At 38.7% G+C, this 20,487-nt stretch overlaps 1 protein-coding gene across 6 annotated transcripts in view; it reads right to left on the bottom strand.

The window, feature by feature from the left end:
- Positions 1-20,487, bottom strand: part of LOC115209298 (kielin/chordin-like protein) — a 195,844-nt gene that overhangs the window by 160,941 nt on the left and 14,416 nt on the right. For 4 of the 6 annotated variants that reach the window (XR_004998145.1, XR_004998144.1, XM_029777635.2 and 1 more), the window contains exons 3-6: positions 17,903-17,969; positions 8,693-8,811; positions 658-789; positions 349-397 (exon numbers count right to left, since the gene is read on the bottom strand). Coding sequence is in view for 4 of the 6 variants with exons in the window: in XM_029777635.2 (XP_029633495.1) it covers positions 349-397; positions 658-789; positions 8,693-8,811; positions 17,903-17,969 (367 nt within the window). In the remaining 2 variants the exon portion in view is untranslated. Of the gene's footprint in view, positions 1-348; positions 398-657; positions 790-8,692; positions 8,812-12,644; positions 12,660-17,902; positions 17,970-20,487 lie in introns of those variants that run through there. The other 2 variants (XM_036500854.1, XM_036500856.1) reach the window with 2 other exon arrangements.

The raw sequence follows: 20,487 nt of genomic DNA, 5'->3' as shown, positions 1-20,487 counted from the left end.
GACATTAATATTTTGGATTTCTGATTTTTAAAAGCAAGTTGTTTAATTTCTGTCAATAAATATTTCTGGTAGGATTTGGATTTTTCCTATTTTTGTTGGGTTTTTCAACATTATTCATTATCAGGATGTTTGCATGGAAGACTTAATCTTCATTGCAAATTAGGGTGAAGTAAAATCTCTGCTATCAGCGAGAGTTGAACTTACAACTTTTAGCATAATACTTATGTTAAAACACAATTTTCACACACATACACACACAAAATTTTAATTAATTTTCCTTTATTTTTTTGCAATTGTTCTAAATCATGTATTTTGCTTTTTGGGATTTTGCTAGAATAAAAACCATACCTGAACAACCAGGAATATCAGCCCTCACTTTGCAATCAGGTTTTCCTTCCTAATAAAATTAAAATAATGCAAACATCATATTAGTCAACAACTTAAAAACAAACAACATTAAACGTTTAATTTGTAAACTACATCCAAAAAGGTTACAGAATTTGTTAATGTTGTATCCTATATCAGCTAATTATCATTGTATATCATAATATATAATAAATCAGTGGTTCCAAATATGACCAATACTGCCTTCTAAAATAGAAGATTGAGATTATTTAAACAGAGTGTTGCAGAACAAGAAATGTTGTCTCAACATACCTGACAGTGACATAGAGTACAGGTGTCTGGTTGCCATGTTTCTTTGTCACCAAACGTTTTGCCATTGTACGTACATTTTGGGAGGCATTCACAGGTTTCCAGTTGTGCAATATGCTGTGCCATTTTAGTGTTCTAAAGGAAAATATTAATAAAATTATTAAAAGGAAACTCTTGCTGCTGAAAATAAATATTCAGAATTGTAAATTTCAATCAATTTACTTATGCATAAAAACAACATTAAATATACATATATCTCTATATTATAATTCTGAAATGCGAAAAGTTTGTTTGTTTGTCTGGTTTTGGCATTGAGAACGGGTTAAAGGCCACTAGATCCCATCGGATTGACTCCAAAATTTACAGGGACATGTAAAATGAGGTGAGGATGCCAGTGGGCTAGGTTAGAAATCCGCATCTTAAAAGGTGTCGTTGCTAGGGCCAAAAACGCACTTTGACAAGTCTACTCCCATTCTTTTATGTATCTGTCTTCCTCCATCACTCACTCTATTTTGTATATTATATTTTTATTTTTATGTTTTCATTTATGTTTTTCACTGTTTGATTTGCCTAATAGTGGTTTTATCTCTAATTTAATTTATATATATATATATATATATATATATTATTTGATGCCAGCACCACCTCGACTGGCTTCCGTGCTGGTGGCACATAAAATACATCAATCCGACCATGGCCGTTGCCAGCCTCGCCTGGCACCTGTGCAGGTGGCACGTAAAAAGCACCCACTACACTCACAGAGTGGTTGCTGTTAGGAAGGGCATCAAGCTGTAGAAACATTGCCAGATAAGACTGGAGCCTGGTGCAGCCTTCTGGCTTCCCAGATCCCCGGTCGAACCGTCCAACCCATGCTAGCATGGAGAACGGACGTTAAACGATGATGATGATGATGATGATTTGTATATATAATGCGTACACACACACACACACATATATATATAATGTGTATATATATATATATATAATGTGTGCATTATGTGGTCGGTTGTGCTTGAAAATATGCACACCTATGTTAAAAGTGCTGGCGAGTTTGCATGGCAACTATTTATTTCCTCAAATGAAAGGCGTGACCTCTAGGACAAAATTCCTCATCTTATAAAATGTGACCCAAGTAGACCCGAATGAAATCGGGTTATATTAACCAAAATGTGAAAAGGCTTGAAGGGGATTAAAATTTACAGGAGCGGGTGTTTAGGAATTCTCTGTCACATCAAGCTAAAAAATTTGCGCCAGGCTTTAAATCATCAATGTGTTGCCGTTCATGATGAAGAAGTTTTGAATGCTTGCCATGGTGAGTCTACTGTCGTGAGAAAGAATCACTTCAAAGCTTGGTGTTTAAGAATTTTCTTTTACATCAAGTTCTAAATTTTACGCCAGCCGTTAAACTGCCACTATGTTACTGTCCGTCATTAAGAAATGCCAGCCATGGTGACTCTACTATCCTCAGATTCTATCCTTTCAAACTTTGGTTTCCAATATTTTTTTTATTTTTATTCAGCTCGCAAGTTCGTCTGTCCCTTTTAAATGTTAATGTTTAGCTTTCTGCCTTGAAGCAGACCTTTCCGTTGTCACTGCCTGATATTTATGATTGATCTTTAAAACTACTTTCTTTCTCAACTTACTCAAGATCTTTTGTTGTTTATAAATGGGAGAGAGATAGATAGAGAAAGATAGAGAGTAAGAGAAAGCAAGGGAGAGTCCGAGAGAAAGGAAGAGTAAGAGAGTGGGAAAGGGAGAGAGAAAGGAGAAACAAAGAGGGAGAATCATCATCATCATTGTTTAATGTCCGTTTTCCATGCTAGCACGGGTTGGACGGTTTGACCAGGGTCTGGGAAGCCCGGAGACTGCACCAGGCTCCAGTCTGATCTGGCAGTGTTTCTACAGCTGGATGCCCTTCCTAACGCCAACCACTCCGTGATTGTAGTGGGTGCTTTTTTCATGCCACTGGGGGAGGGGCACTGGCAGCGGCCACGATCGGTTGGTGCTTTTTACGTGCCACCGGCACAGAAGCCAGTCAAGGCGGCGCTGCCATCGGCCACATTTGGATGGTGCTTTTTACGTGCCAAAAGGATGCAACAGAAAATAACAACCTCACTCTTACCCGCGCGTAGAGTGGGTCACCTTAAGCTAGTATATATATATATATATATATATATATATATATATATATATATATACACACACACATATATATATATACATATATATACATATACATACATATACACATATACATATATATATATATACATATACATACATATACACATATACATATATATATACATATACATACATATACACATATATATATATACATATATATACATATACACATATACATATATATATATACATATATATACATATATATATATATATATATATATACATATATACACACATATATATATATACACACACACACACACACACACACATATATATATATATACACACATAGATATATATATGTATACTAGCAAATATCCCCCACCCCCGTCCTTTGAATGGTGCAAGATAATGATAGGACTGGAGTTGAAAATAGTGTAATTGCGCTTCTGTCTCTGATGCTCTGGCAACTGCAGTCGAAGCAACATTGCAAGCGCAGCGGAGTTCTGCCTGTTGAGCTGCCTGTGATGCTCTGGCAATTGAATTAGAGGCAGCATTGCAAGCATGTCAGAGTTCTGGGTGCCCTGGCAGTTGAAGTAGAAGCAGCATTGAGAACATGCTGAAGCACACGTTGTTCTTCTGTCTCGCTCGCCTGCAAGGAACACAAAACAGAAACATTTTTCTGTTTTTCTGCCAATGTGTCTTTTGCCTTTTCAAGGCCTCCCATCGAAAATGTGAATTTGAATGAATCTTTAAAAAATCAATCAAATTGACCTCATTGCTGTTTGCAAGCACTAAATATGGTATTTCAACACAAAAAATCCCCACAATGCTTAAGCACACAGTTATTTGCACTGGTTATTGTAAGCACCAAATGGCCCGTGGATGCAGACAGTTGTCAATGAGCAGTCACATGTATAAGCACATTTTTGATTGATAATGATAATGATGACGATGATGACGATGATGATAGTCGTTTAATGGCTTAAAATAATAATATCCATCAGTTGGGCAAAACAATTTTTTGTAAAGTCAGGTTTAAAGTCAGCAGGTGAGAAACACTTTTCACCAATTACAAAATAAGTGACACACCCAACCATTACACACACACACACACACATCCAGCTAATACCTTGTTACTAATGTTTAGAGCTCTGCCCAGGAGCTTCACATTCCGCGTTCGAATTCCACCAATGTCAACTTTGACTTTTATGCTTTTAGGGTCGATTAAATAAGGACCAGTTGAATATGGAGGTCGATATAAAAGGAAAGAAAATCTCATCGAAGTTGCTTCTATGTTTCTTATCAAATGTCCGTACTGTAATTGTTTTCAGAACCTTCTTAACAAGCTGCAACCATATATATACATATATATATACACACATACACACACACATATATATATATATATATATATATATACATATATATATATATACATATATATATATATACATATACATACATATACACATATATATATATATACATATATATACATATACACATATACATATATATATATACATATATATACATATATATATATATATATATATATACATATATACACACATATATATATATATACACACACACACACACACACACACAATATATATATATACACACATAGATATATATATGTATACTAGCAAATATCCCCCACCCCCGTCCTTTGAATGGTGCAAGATAATGATAGGACTGGAGTTGAAAATAGTGTAATTGCGCTTCTGTCTCTGATGCTCTGGCAACTGCAGTCGAAGCAACATTGCAAGCGCAGCGGAGTTCTGCCTGTTGAGCTGCCTGTGATGCTCTGGCAATTGAATTAGAGGCAGCATTGCAAGCATGTCAGAGTTCTGGGTGCCCTGGCAGTTGAAGTAGAAGCAGCATTGAGAACATGCTGAAGCACACGTTGTTCTTCTGTCTCGCTCGCCTGCAAGGAACACAAAACAGAAACATTTTTCTGTTTTTCTGCCAATGTGTCTTTTGCCTTTTCAAGGCCTCCCATCGAAAATGTGAATTTGAATGAATCTTTAAAAAATCAATCAAATTGACCTCATTGCTGTTTGCAAGCACTAAATATGGTATTTCAACACAAAAAATCCCCACAACGCTTAAGCACACAGTTATTTGCACTGGTTATTGTAAGCACCAAATGGCCTGTGGATGCAGACAGTTGTCAATGAGCAGTCACGTGTATAAGCACATTTTTGATTGATAATGATAATGATGACGATGATGACGATGATGATGATAGTCGTTTAATGGCTTAAAATAATAATAGCCATCAGTTGGGCAAAACAATTTTTTGTAAAGTCAGGTTTAAAGTCAGCAGGTGAGAAACACTTTTCACCAATTACAAAATAAGTGACACACCCAACCATTACACACACACACACACATCCAGCTAATACATTGTTACTAATGTTTAGAGCTCTGCCCAGGAGCTTCACATTCCGCGTTCGAATTCCACCAATGTAAACTTTGACTTTTATGCTTTTAGGGTCGATTAAATAAGGACCAGTTGAATATGGAGGTCGATATAAAAGGAAAGAAAATCTCATCGAAGTTGCTTCTATGTTTCTTATCAAATGTCCGTACTGTAATTGTTTTCAGAACCTTCTTAACAAGCTGCAACCATATATATACATATATATATATACACACATACACACACACACATATATATATATATATATACACATATATATATATATACATATATACATACACATATATATACACACATATATATATATATCATCATCATTATCATCATCCTCATTTAACGTCCGCTTTCCATGCTAGCATGGGTTGGACGGTTCAACTGGAGTCTGGGGAGCCCGAAGGCTGCACCAGGCCAGTCAGATCTGGCAGTGTTTCTACAGCTGGATGCCCTTCCTAACGCCAACCACTCCGAGAGTGTAGTGGGTGATTTTATGTGCCACCGACACAGGTGCCAGACGAGGCTGGCGAACGACCACACTCGGATGGTGTTTTTTTTTTATGTGCCACCGACACAGGTGCCAGACGAGGCCGGCAGACGGCCACGCTCGGATGGTGTTTTTATGTGCCACCGACACAAGTGCCAGAAACATGTGCCACCGACACATGTGGACAGAAAATTTTTTATAAATAAAATTATTTAAGTCCTCGTAACTGGAAAACTTCAAATGGAATATAGGGTTCGGCAATCTTGTGGATGAATAAGCTACCAGAGCCGACCGAACAGTGCTTTTTTTAGAAAGTAACCGATGAATTTGATCTGTAAAATTCTTCAAAATGGTAAGAAGAATTTGCCAAAATATCATTCAGTTATGCTTAGTGGTAAAAAATAACTCATAATTTGTAATGTTCATGAAATGGAATTAAAGAATAAACAATGGGCATGTACAAGTTAAATCAAGTGAGTCACACAAAAGTTTTTTTTGCTTTATATAAGAAATTGTTAGCTAACTTTCAACTGAATTTTGTTGTGAGAAAATATTCACACAGTTGATTGATTGCCAATTAGTACAATTTATTCATTAAAGTTAATATTTTATTTCATTTTTACTTATTCAAAATAATTGCCTTGTCTTCTTACTCTTTTGTGTCAGAATGACATGCCTAGATGCACGTGTTCGAGTACAGTTCATTCTAGAAGGATATCAATTTTTACTGCAATCACATGTTCTTTCATGAAATTGCTTAGAAAGCTTAATGTAATTAATGTTCTGATACTGATTGAACAAACATAGTGGCTGTTCATACGCGATTTACGGAATGATAGCCAATAACCACTATTGAAATTGGATTTTCCATCAAGATTTTGATTAAAAATGGGCAAATCTCACTTTAAAATTAATGATTATGTTATGAAATTTAACTGATGCACCCACTGTGATGTCTTTTACCTATGTGTAAAATTTCCATGTGATCAGTTGAAAAATACGGCCGTTATAATTTTTTACACACACATTCATATATACACACATATATACACACATATATTGTCCCTACCATAGGGCATCTCCCTTGCAACCTCCACGTTACATCATCTGTGCTGCCACCTATCGTCTCCCTGACCCACTCACTCTGTCTGATACTCTGTTCTCTTTTATATTCACTTTCTTGTACCCTGTGGTGTTAAATACATCCTAACACCACATCACTACCATCCTTTTTCTTTCTCTCTTTCCAAGTGGGAAAGCCACGTATCTCCTCCAGGGCAAGAAACCAGTTCCTGTCCCTCAATCTTACTTTAACCTTTTTTTCACCTGTCATAAAGCTACCTCCTTCAATACTGCAGCCTCACTCAGCTGAGGGATTTAGTCTTGCAAGTTGCTTGGTGACTTCATTAGCACCAGGATCACTGGTTGGCATTAGGAAATGATCCAGACAAAGAAACCATGCCAAAGCAGACATGTGTAAATTAATGATAGAATTCTTAATTTCTTAAAATTATCCTAATTGCCTTTGCCACTCACTAACAATTACCATTAGGTTCTTGTTTTCATCCTCCTACTAAAAGTAAAATTTCGAATCATTGAGAATTTTTTTGCATATCCATTCAAAACATTATTCCTTAATTTGTTTAACTTACTTTATGCCACTGGCCAACTTGAGCTATTTCTTTTTTTCAGGTCATCTTTTCTTGTAATTATGCAAATTATTAGCCAAAAGTATTCACAATTTTTTCTTACCAATATGTAAAATCTAAAAACTATTTTAGAAGCAAGTTACAATGCTGGAATATTTTGAACTATAAATTACTTTAGTTTTGAGGCATTGCAGGATAATATTTAGTGCTTCATGGCATCTTACCAATATAGGCTTGAAGTAACCATGCATCTCATTCCCCACCACTAAAACCCTCATACACTGTGCCTGCCTCCCTTTCTCCTATCCACTAAAGCAATCTATCCAATAACATGTCATTTCTCTTTTGTCTCTCCTATCATCATCTTCATTCTCATCTCTGTTTTGCTGCTCCATGTATTGCAGAAGACGTTTTCCACCTTACACCAGGACCAGATTAACCTACAGGCATGCAAGATTGAAACTTAAGACCTTAAAATCTAGGAGCCTCTGGCCGAGGCCATCATCATTATTGTCAGCATTTATCTTCTATGCTAACTGAATGGTTTGACAGGATCTGAGGAACGCAACACATCTCAATGTCTGCTTTCTCATGGTTTCTGCAGTTGGATGCCTTTCTTAATGCCAACCACTTTACAGAGGGCCCTTGGTGTTTTTGTGGTAGCACCAGCACTAGTGAGGTCATCAAACTAAGATCCCTTTGACTGAGTAGGGCTGCTGTAGAGAAGGAGGTGGCTTTATGCTAGATGGAGGGGGGGATAAAGTATGAGAGAAACAGTCAGAACAGGACAGGTTCCTTATTGTGGAGGAGCTACAAGTTATTCACATAATAAAATTCAGTTGTGAGGGTGGGGAAACAAGACAGGCCTCAAAAGTAAAATAACTCAGGGCTTCTTTTCAGTTAAATTTGGTAAGTGAATCCCTCCCCATTGTCATGAATAACACTAAAATGCTGGAATGTGCCACAGATGCTAAAACACAAAATCTCTGATGATTTCACACGAAGAGCCCATAGAATACTACCAAACCAAAATTATGTGCACAATTTTATTTTTATTGTATAAATTACTTTAGTTTTGAGGCATTGCAGAATAATATTTAGTGCTTCATGGCATCTTACCAATATAGACTTGAAGTAACCATGCATCTCATTCCCCACCACTAAAACCCTCATACACTGCGCCTGCCTCCCTTTTTCCTATCCACTAAAGCAATGAAAAGTATGCATGAAAAATTAAAACATTGAGATGATTAATAAGGATGTTTCAAGCCAAAACTAAATTGATTTCTCTATAATATGAAGCATAACTACAACATTTACCTGGAGCTGAATAGAATTAACCACAACAACCAGCTGTTCCACTTGCCTCTGCAGAGTTGCCACACGTTCAGTCAAAGTCAGAGAACTGAAACCACTGTCATCGGCTTGAAGAGAATTGGCTAAAGATAATCAGAATCAAGCAGGGTGAAAATAAAATAAAGGTGTTCACACACACACACACACAGTGACAAAATGAAGTCAAAGTTCTACAGGAACCAAATGGTATGCAAATTAATTAAAAATGTTAAGTACATTAAAAAAGGCTTTGAATTCCAAAAGAATTGGAAGCTGTTTTTGTTTTTTAATATTTAACCCTTTTGTTATATTTTTGATTAAATACATTACTTTTGTTTTAATTAACTTTGAAAATAAGGAAGAATATAGTAGAATAACTGTCGTTATGGTGTTTGGAACGTAAATGAAATTTTGGAAGGTTTTCATCTAAAGCACTTTAAAACAAGGAGTTTATACCAAGGAACAAGATGCATTGTCAATCTGGTTGGTATCAAAAGGGTTAAACAGGATAATAAACTATGATTTGAAAAGATATAAAACCATCAAACCATTGTTAGTTAACCTAGGATTACATTATAAATTCAAAACAAAACATGCACATGTAAAGTGTACAAACAAGAAAAAATGAAAATAGGAGAACAATCCACATTGGCCCATCATGCTGTAATGTAATCAAAACACACAAACAAGACACAGAGTGCATGTGCTAGGATATGAAAGCTGAAAACAAGTGTAAAAGTGCTGTGGAACAGAGTATCCATTGATAACAGGAAGTGGAATGGTCGCAACAGCAAGGTGTTGTGTGCCCATGTGTATGCATGCATGCACGTGTACTCAAGATCAGAATGGTTTGTTTTGGTTAAGATTGATAACGTATTCAATATCCCTGCATGGTGCCTTAGGCAGGGGACATCAGGTTGAGCAACATCTCATGAACAGGATTTGGTAAATGAAACTGTAGAACAGCTTTTCTGGTTTTTGTTTTTGTTTTTTGTTTTATTTTGTATGGATGTCTACAGACATTTGTGTCCACATCTTTTGTTTCTTTGCATCCCATTATGTTCCATAACTTATTTTATGCCACTTTCCATGCTGACATGGGAAGTTGATGGATCATCACGGTTTGAGCCATCTGTTATTATGAGTCATGAGTCAGACAGCAACAACTCATCCAACCCATACCAGCATGGAAAAATGGATATAAAATGATAAATTATGGAATATGGAGACATACAACAATCAATGTGTGCATGGGAACAAACACACACAAATTTCCAAATTCAATTCAAAAGGAATTTTTCCTATAGGTTCAATGCAAGCCCCACCATAAGAAAAGGTCCCCTTGCTCCAGGCATCAAGCAACTCAGTAAACAGTTTGATAAAATAAGGACCAGACTAAAATAAGGGCTGACAGACTAAACTCTTAGGACCAATGCCTTACTAGGGTCATAGTAAGACAATTACTTTCATATAGGTTGCAGTAGCAAAAACCTTCCATTGGTGTGGCATTGGTGAAATCAGACAGGTGGTATCAATGCCTTTATGAACCTATGGTTTTACTGTATTTTTTTTTTTTTAGTTACTGTACTAGTACCACATGAAAAGCACTGGTGATGGTACTACATGAAAAGCACTGGTGTCATGTAAAAAGTACAAGTGCACTCTGTAAAGTGGTTGGTGCTAGGATGGCATCGAGCTGTTGAGACCATGCCAAAAAGACAATTGGAGCCTGATGCAGCTCTCTGGCTTAGTTCCTTTCAAACCATCCAACCAATGTCAGCATGGGAAACAGACATTAAATGATGATGACGATTATGGTTTAGACCGGGACATACAGAGCATTTGTAGCTGAAACTTCTGTCAACTTATAAAATGTAGGAGTGAGTTTTTCTTGGGGAGGGTCACATCCTGAATAATTTCACCTGCAGCTTATTCATATATGATACAAGTTACATTAACTTATACCAAGTATAACACTATGCCATTGCTTAATTAATAATAATATTGATTAGATCATCATCATTTAACATCCGTTGTCCATGCTAGATTGGGTTGGACGGTTTGATCAGGGCTGGCAAGCTAGAGAGGTGCATCAGACTCCAGTTCAGTTTCGCATGGTTTCTACAGCTGGATGCCCTTCCTAATGCCAACCACCCCGAGAGTGTAATAGGTGCTTTTACGTGCCACTGGCACAGGTGCCATTTGTGTGACACCAGTGTCTGCCATGACTGCAATTTGGCTCAGCTTGGCCTTCTTCTCAAGCACGACATAATACCAAAGGTCTCGGTCATTGCGTCCGTGAGTCCAAACACTTCAAAGGAGCTTTTTACATGCCACCAAAATGGGTACCAGGTACATGGCACCAGCATCAGCCACAACTTGATGCTTAAACAAAATCAATTTAGATTAGAATAGAAAGCAATTACCTAAATGTTATCTTGCTATGAATGGATAACTGATATCTGAAAGGAGTGTCAATGGAAAAGAGAAGGAAAGGAAGAGAGAAAGAAGAAAAAAATGTGTTTACTTTTATCCAGCTGGTCAGTTCTTTCAATAGAAAGTGATTCTTGGCTTTTAGAAATGACAAACCCAGGTGGCTACTTCAAGGAGGGTAAATGATATTTTTCAAAAGATTGTCTGGATTTCTTTTTATCATTGCCTTGTGAGAGTGTGAGAGTGTGTGTGTGTGTGTGTGTGTGTGTGTGTGTGTGTGTGTGTGTGTGTGTGTGTACATGCACTCTCTCTCACTTCTCCCCATTCCTCAACCACATGTTAACATACATATAAATATATGACCTGTTGATGCAAGCGAAGTCGATATAGAACCTCATCCGACGACAGACACCCATGCCAACCCCCCATGCTTGCGAAGACATGTTGGGGCAAGCGAAACCAAATTGAACCAGCCAGGATCCCTGGCCTGGTGGTACGTAAAAAGCACTATCCGACTCGTGGCCGTGGCACGTAAAATACTCCAATGCGACCGTACGACAGGCACCCATGCCAACCCCCTTTGCTTGTGAAGACATGTTGGGGCAAGCGAAATCGAAATCGAATTGAACCAGCCAGGATCCCTGGTCTGGTGGTACGTAAAAGGCACTATCCGACTCATGGCCGATGCCAGCACCGCCTCGACTGGCTTCCGTGCCAGTGGCACATAAATTACACCAATCTGACCGTGGCCGTTGCCAGCCCCGCCTGGCACCTGTGCAGGTGGCACGTAAAAAGCACCCACTACACTCACGGAGTGGTTGGCGTTAGGAAGGGCATCCAGCTGTAGAAACATTGCCAGATTAGACTGGAGCCTGATGCAGCCTTCTGGCTTCCCAGAACCCCGGTCGAACCGTCCAACCCATGCTAGCATGGAGAACGGACGTTAAACGATGATGATGATGATGATGATATATATATATATATATATATATATAATGTATATATATACATACATACATATATGCTGATGACATAGCTCTAATTGCTGAGTCACTATCAGAACTGGAGGAGAGGTTTCAGGTGTGGAAGCAAGGATTAGAATCGAAGGGCTTTAGAGTCAACCTAGCTAAAACCAAAGTTCTAATAAGTAGGAAGGTAGACAAGTCACAAACGCCTTCAGGTAGATGGCCCTGCTTGATCTGTAGAAAGGGCGTAGATAGAAACTCTATAAGATGCACCAAGTGTAAGCTATGGACACATAAGAGGTGCAGCAATGTCAAAGGAAGGCTAACTAGGAAGATAGTTTTTGTATGTGGCAGATGCTCAGGAGCAATAAACACTGAAAATGCGCAGAGAACAACTTCCACCACATTCCAGGGAGAAAAACTAGAAATAGTTGATAGCTTCCGTTACCTAGGTGACCAAGTCAGTAGTGGGGGTGGGTGTGCTGAAAGTGTAACTGCTAGAGTAAGAATAGCCTGGGCAAAGTTCAGAGAGCTCTTACCTCTGCTGGTGACAAAAGGCCTCTCACTCAGAGTAAAAGGCAGACTGTATGACGCATGTGTACGAACAGCCATGCTACATGGTAGTGAAACATGGACCGTCACTGCTGAGGATTTGCGTAAGCTCGCAATGAATGAAGCCAGTATGCTCCGATGGATGTGTAATGTCAGTGTTCATAATCGACAGAGTGTAAGTACCTTGAGAGAAAAGTTGGACTTAAGAAGCATCAGTTGTGGTGTGCAAGAGAGCCGTTTGTGCTGGTATGGTCATGTGACGAGAATGGATGAAGATAGTTATGTGAAAAGTGCCACACCCTGGCGGTTGAGGGAACCTGTGGAAGAGGTAGACCCAGGAAAACCTGGGACGAGGTGGTGAAGCACGACCTTCGAACTTTAGGTCTCACAGAGGAAATGACTAGAGACCGAGACCTATGGAAGTATGCTGTGCGTGAGAAGACCCGGCAGGACAAGTGAGACCATAACCCATGGCCTCTACCTTAGATGTAGCCAGTCCACTTATGCATGCCTTTCCTTCTTGGAACACAAAACTCTACTTGTGAAGATCTGTTGAGGCAAGTGAGAATCAGAATCGAAATCAGAATCAAAATCGATATTGATCAACATCAATGGAAATTGTAGCTGTGATACCAGTGCCGGTGGCACGTAAGCGAACCATCGGAACGTGGCCATTGCCAGCGTCGCCCCGACGGGCCTCCATGCCTGTGGCACATAAAAAGCACCCACCAATTGTGGCCATTGCCAGCCTCGTCTGGCCCCCGGAGTGGTTGGCGTTAGGAAGGGCATCCAGCTGTAGAAACACTGCCAGATCAGACTGGGCCTGGTGCAGCCTTCTGGCTTCCCAGACCCCAGTTGAACCGTCCAACCCATGCTAGCATGGAAAGCGGACGCTAAATGATGATGATGATGATGAGATGTATATATATATATATATATATATATATATATATATAGATAGATAGATATAGATCATCATCATCATCATCATCATCATCATTTAACGTCCGCTTTCCATGCTAGCATGGGTTGGACGGTTCAACTGGGGTCTGGGGAGCCCGAAAGCTGCACCAGTCCAGTCAGATCTGGCAGTGTTTCTACAGCTGGATGCCCTTCCTAACGCCAACCACTCCGAGAGTGTAGTGGGTGATTTTATGTGCCACCGACACAGGTGCCAGACGAGGCTGGCAAACGGTCACGCTCGGATGGTGTTTTTTATGTGCCACCGACACAGGTGCCAGACGAGGCTGGCAGACGGCCACGCTCGGATGGTGTTTTTTATGTGCCACCGACACAGGTGCCAGATGAGGCTGGCAAAACGGCCACGATCGGATGGTGCTTGTTACGTGCCCACAGCACGGAGGCCAGTCGATGCGGTACTGGCTACGGCCACGTTCGGATGGTTTTCTTGTGTGCCACGTGCCACCAGCACTGGTACCACAAGGATACAAATTCCATTGATGTTCATCTATTTTGATTTGTTTTGAAGATATAGATATATATATACATACATATATATATATATATATACATACATATATATATATATATATATATACACACACACACACATACACACACACACATACATACACATATATCACCATCATCATGATTGTTTAACGTCCGATTTCCATGCTGGCATGGGTTTGACTGGGGACTGGTGAGCCAGATGGCTGCACCAGGCTCCAGCCTGATCTGGAAGAGTTTCTACAGCCGGATGCCCTTCCTAATGCCAAGCACTCCAAAAGTGTAGTGGGTGCTTTTATGTGCCACTGACATGAGGGCCAGTCTTGTGGTACAGCAACAGCCACACTCAAATGGTGTTTTTACGTATCACCTGCACAGGAGCCAGTCCAGTGGCACAGGCAACGCCCTCACTCGAATGTTGTTTTTCACGTACCACTGGCACAAGTGCCTGTAAGGCAACACTGGTAACAAGCATGGTTGAATGGCACTTTTTTCGTGTCACCGGCACTGGGGCCAGTCAGTGGCCCTGGCAACGATAGTACTCTTAGCGCTCCACTAGCATGGGTGACAGTCATGCGGTGCTGTCATTAAACTTGATTTCGATTTCACTTGCCTCAAAAGGTCTTCGCAAGCAGAGTTTAGTGTCCAATGAAAGAAAGGCATGCCTAAGTAGGCTGGTTACACCCCTGGCATAGGCCATGAGGTTATGGTCTCACTTGAGCTTGCTGAGTCTTCTCAAGCACAGCATATTTCCAAAGGTCTTGGTCACTAGTCATTGCCTTGGTGACGCCTAATGTTTGAAGGCCGTGCTTCATCACCTCATCCCAGGTCTTCCTGGGTCTACCTCTTCCACAGGTTCCCTCAACCGCTAGAGTGTGACACTTTTTCACACAGCTATCCTCATTCATTCACACCACATGACCATACCAGCGCTGTCGTCTCTCTTGCACACATCTGCTGCTTCTTAGGTCCAACTTTTCTCTCAAGGCACTATATACATAAATATATATACATATATATATATATATATATATATATATATATATATATATATATACATAAATATATATATATACACACATATATATATATATATATATATACATAAATATATATATATATACACACATATAAATATACATATACTTTTTGACAAATGGCTTCCTTCAAAATTTGCAACAAGTCATTTTAAGTTGGTCTCTCATTTCTAGGAAAACTACACAGAACATATTTTTTCAGATATTCTCTGATATAAACATTAATATATATAACCATAAAAACCATCACATAGAATCCATGCATGCAAGAGCAGTGTCATAATGAGGATTTAGTTTGATTTCCTGCAGAAAACTGAAAGAATAATGAAATCCAATAATCTCTGTATAACAGTAACCAATATAAATGTTGGTTGGTCGATTTCTCCAGTCATGCTGTACATCATATAGGGGTGGGTGGAGAATAAGATATTACAGAGAGGATTAACATGAGAAGTGCAGAAAGAGCACAATATACTAAGCTTGGTGGCAGGCAATGAGTAAAGGAATGCCCCACACCCACACTCACAAGAGTGAGAGGGAATGAATCATAAAGACAGGGGAAGAGGAGAGGGAGTAAATGACAGAATAGTTATGAAAGGATTTACACAAACAAGAAATTTGCTTTTTTTTTTTGTTTTAAGGTGATATTTTCCTTTCAGCGGTTAGTATCCATTTCATCATTTTGTATAATTACTAAGAAATTTGATGAAAGCTAAATTATAATAATTGTAAGAATATTTCCTGATATCAGCCACAGTGGAAAAAGTATTCTCCCAGACTCAGCCATCAGATAATGGACAACATTCAAAAAAATATAACAATAGATAATAATTCTACAACAGGAACAAGGTCTAATAAATCAAATGATAATATAAAAAAAGAGATAAAGTCTGTAGTATTAAATATTCTGTAATTGCTTTCTATTAATTACTACCAAAAGAATTATATTAACTTACAATGTGCTGGCTTGCAATAAAGAAGCTTCTTCTTATTATTGCGAAAATCAGATAAAGAAATTTGTAACATGACTTCTAAAGAGTGCAACATATATAGAATCATCATCATCATTGAACATCTGTTGTCCATGCTGGCACGGCTTGGATGGTTTGACCAGGGCTGGCAAGCTGGAAGGCTACACCAGACTCCAGTCTGATTTGGCAAGGTTTCTTACAGCTGGCTGCCCTTCCTAACACCAACCGCTTCAAAAGTGTAATGGGTGCTTTTATGTGCCATTTGCGTAACACCAATATCTGCCACAATTGTGATTTTACTTGGCTTGACGGGTTTTCTCAAGCATGAGATAATGCCAAAGGATTCAGTTATGCATCATTGCCTCCATGAGGCCCAACACTCAAAAGGAGCTTTTCACATTTGACAACACCAACCACTTTGCCTCCATGAGTCCTAGTGCTCAAAGGATGCTTTCTATGTGCCACCAGCATCGGTCACAACTACAATTCATTTTGGTCATATGAATCAACTCCAGTAGGGTCTATTTTTTTTTAAAATCCTGGTCCTTCTTTTGTCAGTTTCTTTTGCTGCACCACTAAACACATCAACACCAGCTGTCAAGCAGTGGTGGAGTAGAAACGCAGACATAAAGACATACGTGCACAGACATAGATCTATACAACAAGCTTCTTTCAGTTTCCATCTACTGAACCCACTTGCAAGGCTTTGGTTGGTCCAAAGCTATAGTAGAAAACACCTCTTCTAAGGTGCCATGCAGCAGGACTGAACCCGGAACCATGTAGTTCGGAAGTAAGCTTCTTGCCACACACCTACACATGTGCCTGAATATGGAGCTTTAAAATATTTATTTCACTTCTAACTCCCATCTTATGGCATATTTTCACTGTTTTTATTATCCAATCAAATTATTTAACCCTACCATTTTATTCTCATTTGATGCCTGGATGAGGACAGCTGGCATATGGATGTGGACAGCTGCATAAAGACATGCCAGTCCCTAACTGTGGTAGAGGTAGACCCAGGTAGACATGGGACAAGGTGGTGAAGCATGATCTTCAAACGTTTGGTCTCACAGAAGTGATAATGAATGATCAAGACCTTTGACAGTTTTCTGTGCTTGAGAAGACACATCAGGCCAAGAGAGACTATAGTCATGGTCAGTGGTGATGACACATAACAAGCAGCCATGACAGTGTAGGGATAACTGACCAGGACAGATCGGCCGAAAGTGTCAGCGATCGATGTTCAGATGGATCGCCAAAGCACAGTGACATGTAAAAGGCACCCACTACACCTCTTGGAGTGGTTGGCATTAGGAAGGGCATCCAGCTGTAGAAACCATACTAAAATCAGACTAGAGCCTGATACAGCTACCTAGCTTACCAATTCCAGTCAAATCGTCTAATCCATGCCAGCAGGGAAAACGTACACTAAATGATGATTTCTCTGAGTTAACTCTTTTCTGTTGAAATATTCTGTCTTTGTTTCAATTAATTTTAAAGTTAATGAAAGTTAATGAAATAAATTTGTTCTTATTAACCAAGTGTCTGGAACATAAATTAACATGAAATTTAGCTGAAAGGTTTTTAACTTACATCTCTTTAAAACAGGGAGTTTGTATCACAAGAATCAGGAACAGTTCTAGGCAGATTGATATCAAAAGGGTTAACCAAATGTACATGTTACTAGATGCAACCAATTGCAAATCGTCAATCAGACAATTCTTCACACTCTAAGCCATAAAATATTTTAAATAATATCCTTACCTTTGGGACAAGTCCAAGGAAATCCTTTAATAATATGATTGTAAAGTTTTGCCTTATAAACCAAACCCTGAGGAATAAACAGACATACATAACTTCAACAGTAACATGTAAAGTACAAACATTTTTATTAAAAAGTAATAAATAAATCACTAAAACCATAACAATATTATCTAATTATTGACTAGAAATTTTCAAAAAATAATTACAATTAGAAATTCAATTCTTTTTAATCAACTGATCTAAGCAGAGATTTCTAGACAAGTTTTTTTTATAAATATCTGACCTAAAATCCAAATGTTGGTGATACAGATGAGAGTGCATATATATATATATATATATATATATATATATATATATATACACACACACACACAAGTATCATCATCATTTAACTTCCGTGTGTGTGTGTGATCATCACTTAGCATCCATCTTAGCAGGAGTTGAACGGTTTGACAGGATTTGATGAGCCAGAGAACCACAGTGATCTGTCTGTCTGTCCTGAAATCGTTTCTATGTCTAGATACCCTTTCTAATATCCACCACTTTACAGACTATACTGAGAGCTTTTTTTAGAGTATGGGCAGTAGTGAAGTTACCAAATAACTCTCAAGACAAGACCCCTCAATCAAGTAGGCATGTAGTATTGAGAGGGGTGGCTGAATGTCAGTTATTGAGTGGCTAAGGTATGAGTGAGGGTCAAAAACAGGAGTATTGTTATAGAGGAGATACATGGCTACCCCAGGCGGAAAGAGAAAAAGAGGGGGTAGTGATCAGGTGTTGGGAAATATGCTTAAGGTAAAAGAAGGTGAGGAAAGAGGGAAAGGAGATTGGGAAGTGTGTGTAAGAAGCAAAGTTCACAAGAGTGTGAAACGAGAGCAGCAGATGGGTGGAGAGGGGGATGGAATAAAAGTGAATGGCAAACAAGGGTGGGTCAATGGTAAATATGAGTTTGGGCAGAGAGGGGAAGGAAATGGAACTGGGTCAGGAAGGAGGAGGAGGAGGAGGCACAAGTATATTTGCATGAATATTTGTATATATCTGGGTGCATATGTGTAGGGGTTGATGTAGTTTGGTAGTAATTTCTTAGTGTAAACAATTGCTAAGACCGCTCTCTAAAGCTTCTTTCCAGAAATCACTTCCCAAACCATTTTATTATCCAGACAACAGTAGCTTCTGTCCTTTCTCGGAGTAACAAAAACATATTCATAAGAAAGACCAACTCGTTTTCTCATAGGATTTCAGATTTGGTACCAGTGGTATTGGACCTTGGTAAAATGTTTTCTGCCCCAGGATAACTAAAGCCTTGTAATTGGATTTAGTAGACAGAAATTGAAAAAAAACAACTTGTGTGTGTATGTGAAAGAGAGAGGGGGGAGGAGAAGGCTTTAGTGGTAAATTTATAATTGGTTTTAGAAGTAAATTCCTTCTGACTCAAACAAGCAGAAATGTGGATGCTAAATGGTGATAATGATTACGATGAAGAATTAGCATTTAGCATTAACATTTGTAAGATTGTTGTACAGTATTTCAAAAAAGGATTCTTTCTAAGAAGGTCATTTTGTCTTATTAAATAAATGTTAAATCAGGCCAGATATGCAACTAATTTGAAAGAGTTCCATATATATTTATACTGCCCTTTGAAATATTTGCAGTGTTGTTCCAATTACTTTCACTTTGGTCTAAAAGTTTGTGAAATGGTGTGTGTCTATTTCATAGAGTTACTAATTGCAGATATTTATAGATTCTGATAATAAATGTTTCTGGTCTCAGTACAAAGAAAGTAATTTTAGGGAAGGGAGTTAGTAGATTACATCGACCCAAGTACTTGACTGGTACTTTATTTTATCAACCCCTGAAAGGATGAAAGACAAAGTTCATCTCAGCAAAATTTGAACTCACAATGCAAAGAGACGGAACAAGTACTACAAGGAATTTTGTCCAATGCTCCAATGATTTTGCAGCTCACTGCTTCAAAATCTCCTACATCAACGAAAAGCATATAAGAATGAATAAATGAAAAGGCCATGTTCTTTTAGGCATAAACATGGCTGTGTGGTTAAGAGGTTTCCCAACCACATGGCTTCACATTCAGTCTCACTATGCAGCAACTCGGACAAATGTCTTCTACTATAGACCTGGGCTAATCGATCCCTTGTAAGGGAATTTAGTAGATGGAAACTGTGTAGAAGCCTGTTGTGTTTGTGTGTGATTGTCTGTGTTTATCTCCTCACTGCTTAACAACCAGTGTTAGTTTGTTTATGTCCCTGTAACTTGGCGATTTATTTCATATTGTTGCAGCTGGCAGAAATGAGCAGTACAAGGGCCATTCTTGTTACATTGTGTCATGCTGAATCTCCCTGAGAACCACATAAAGGGCATGCATATCTGTGGAGTACTCAGCCACTTGCACATTAATTCCACAAGCAAGCTGTTCCACTGATCAGATCAGCAGGAACCCTCACTAACGAAGTGCCAGGTTCTGTTATTTTTTTTTTCCTCTTTTAGCGATTTGGCATTTCAGATTTAAAATAGGTGCTGGGGTCAATTTGTCAACAAACCCTGCAAGGCAGTGGTCCTGTATGGCC

Source organism: Octopus sinensis, linkage group LG3, assembly GCF_006345805.1.
Source record: "Octopus sinensis linkage group LG3, ASM634580v1, whole genome shotgun sequence".
NCBI lineage: Eukaryota > Metazoa > Mollusca > Cephalopoda > Octopoda > Octopodidae > Octopus > Octopus sinensis.
The sequence above is the reverse complement of the archived record's forward strand: the minus strand, read 5'-3'. Positions and strand labels throughout refer to the sequence as shown.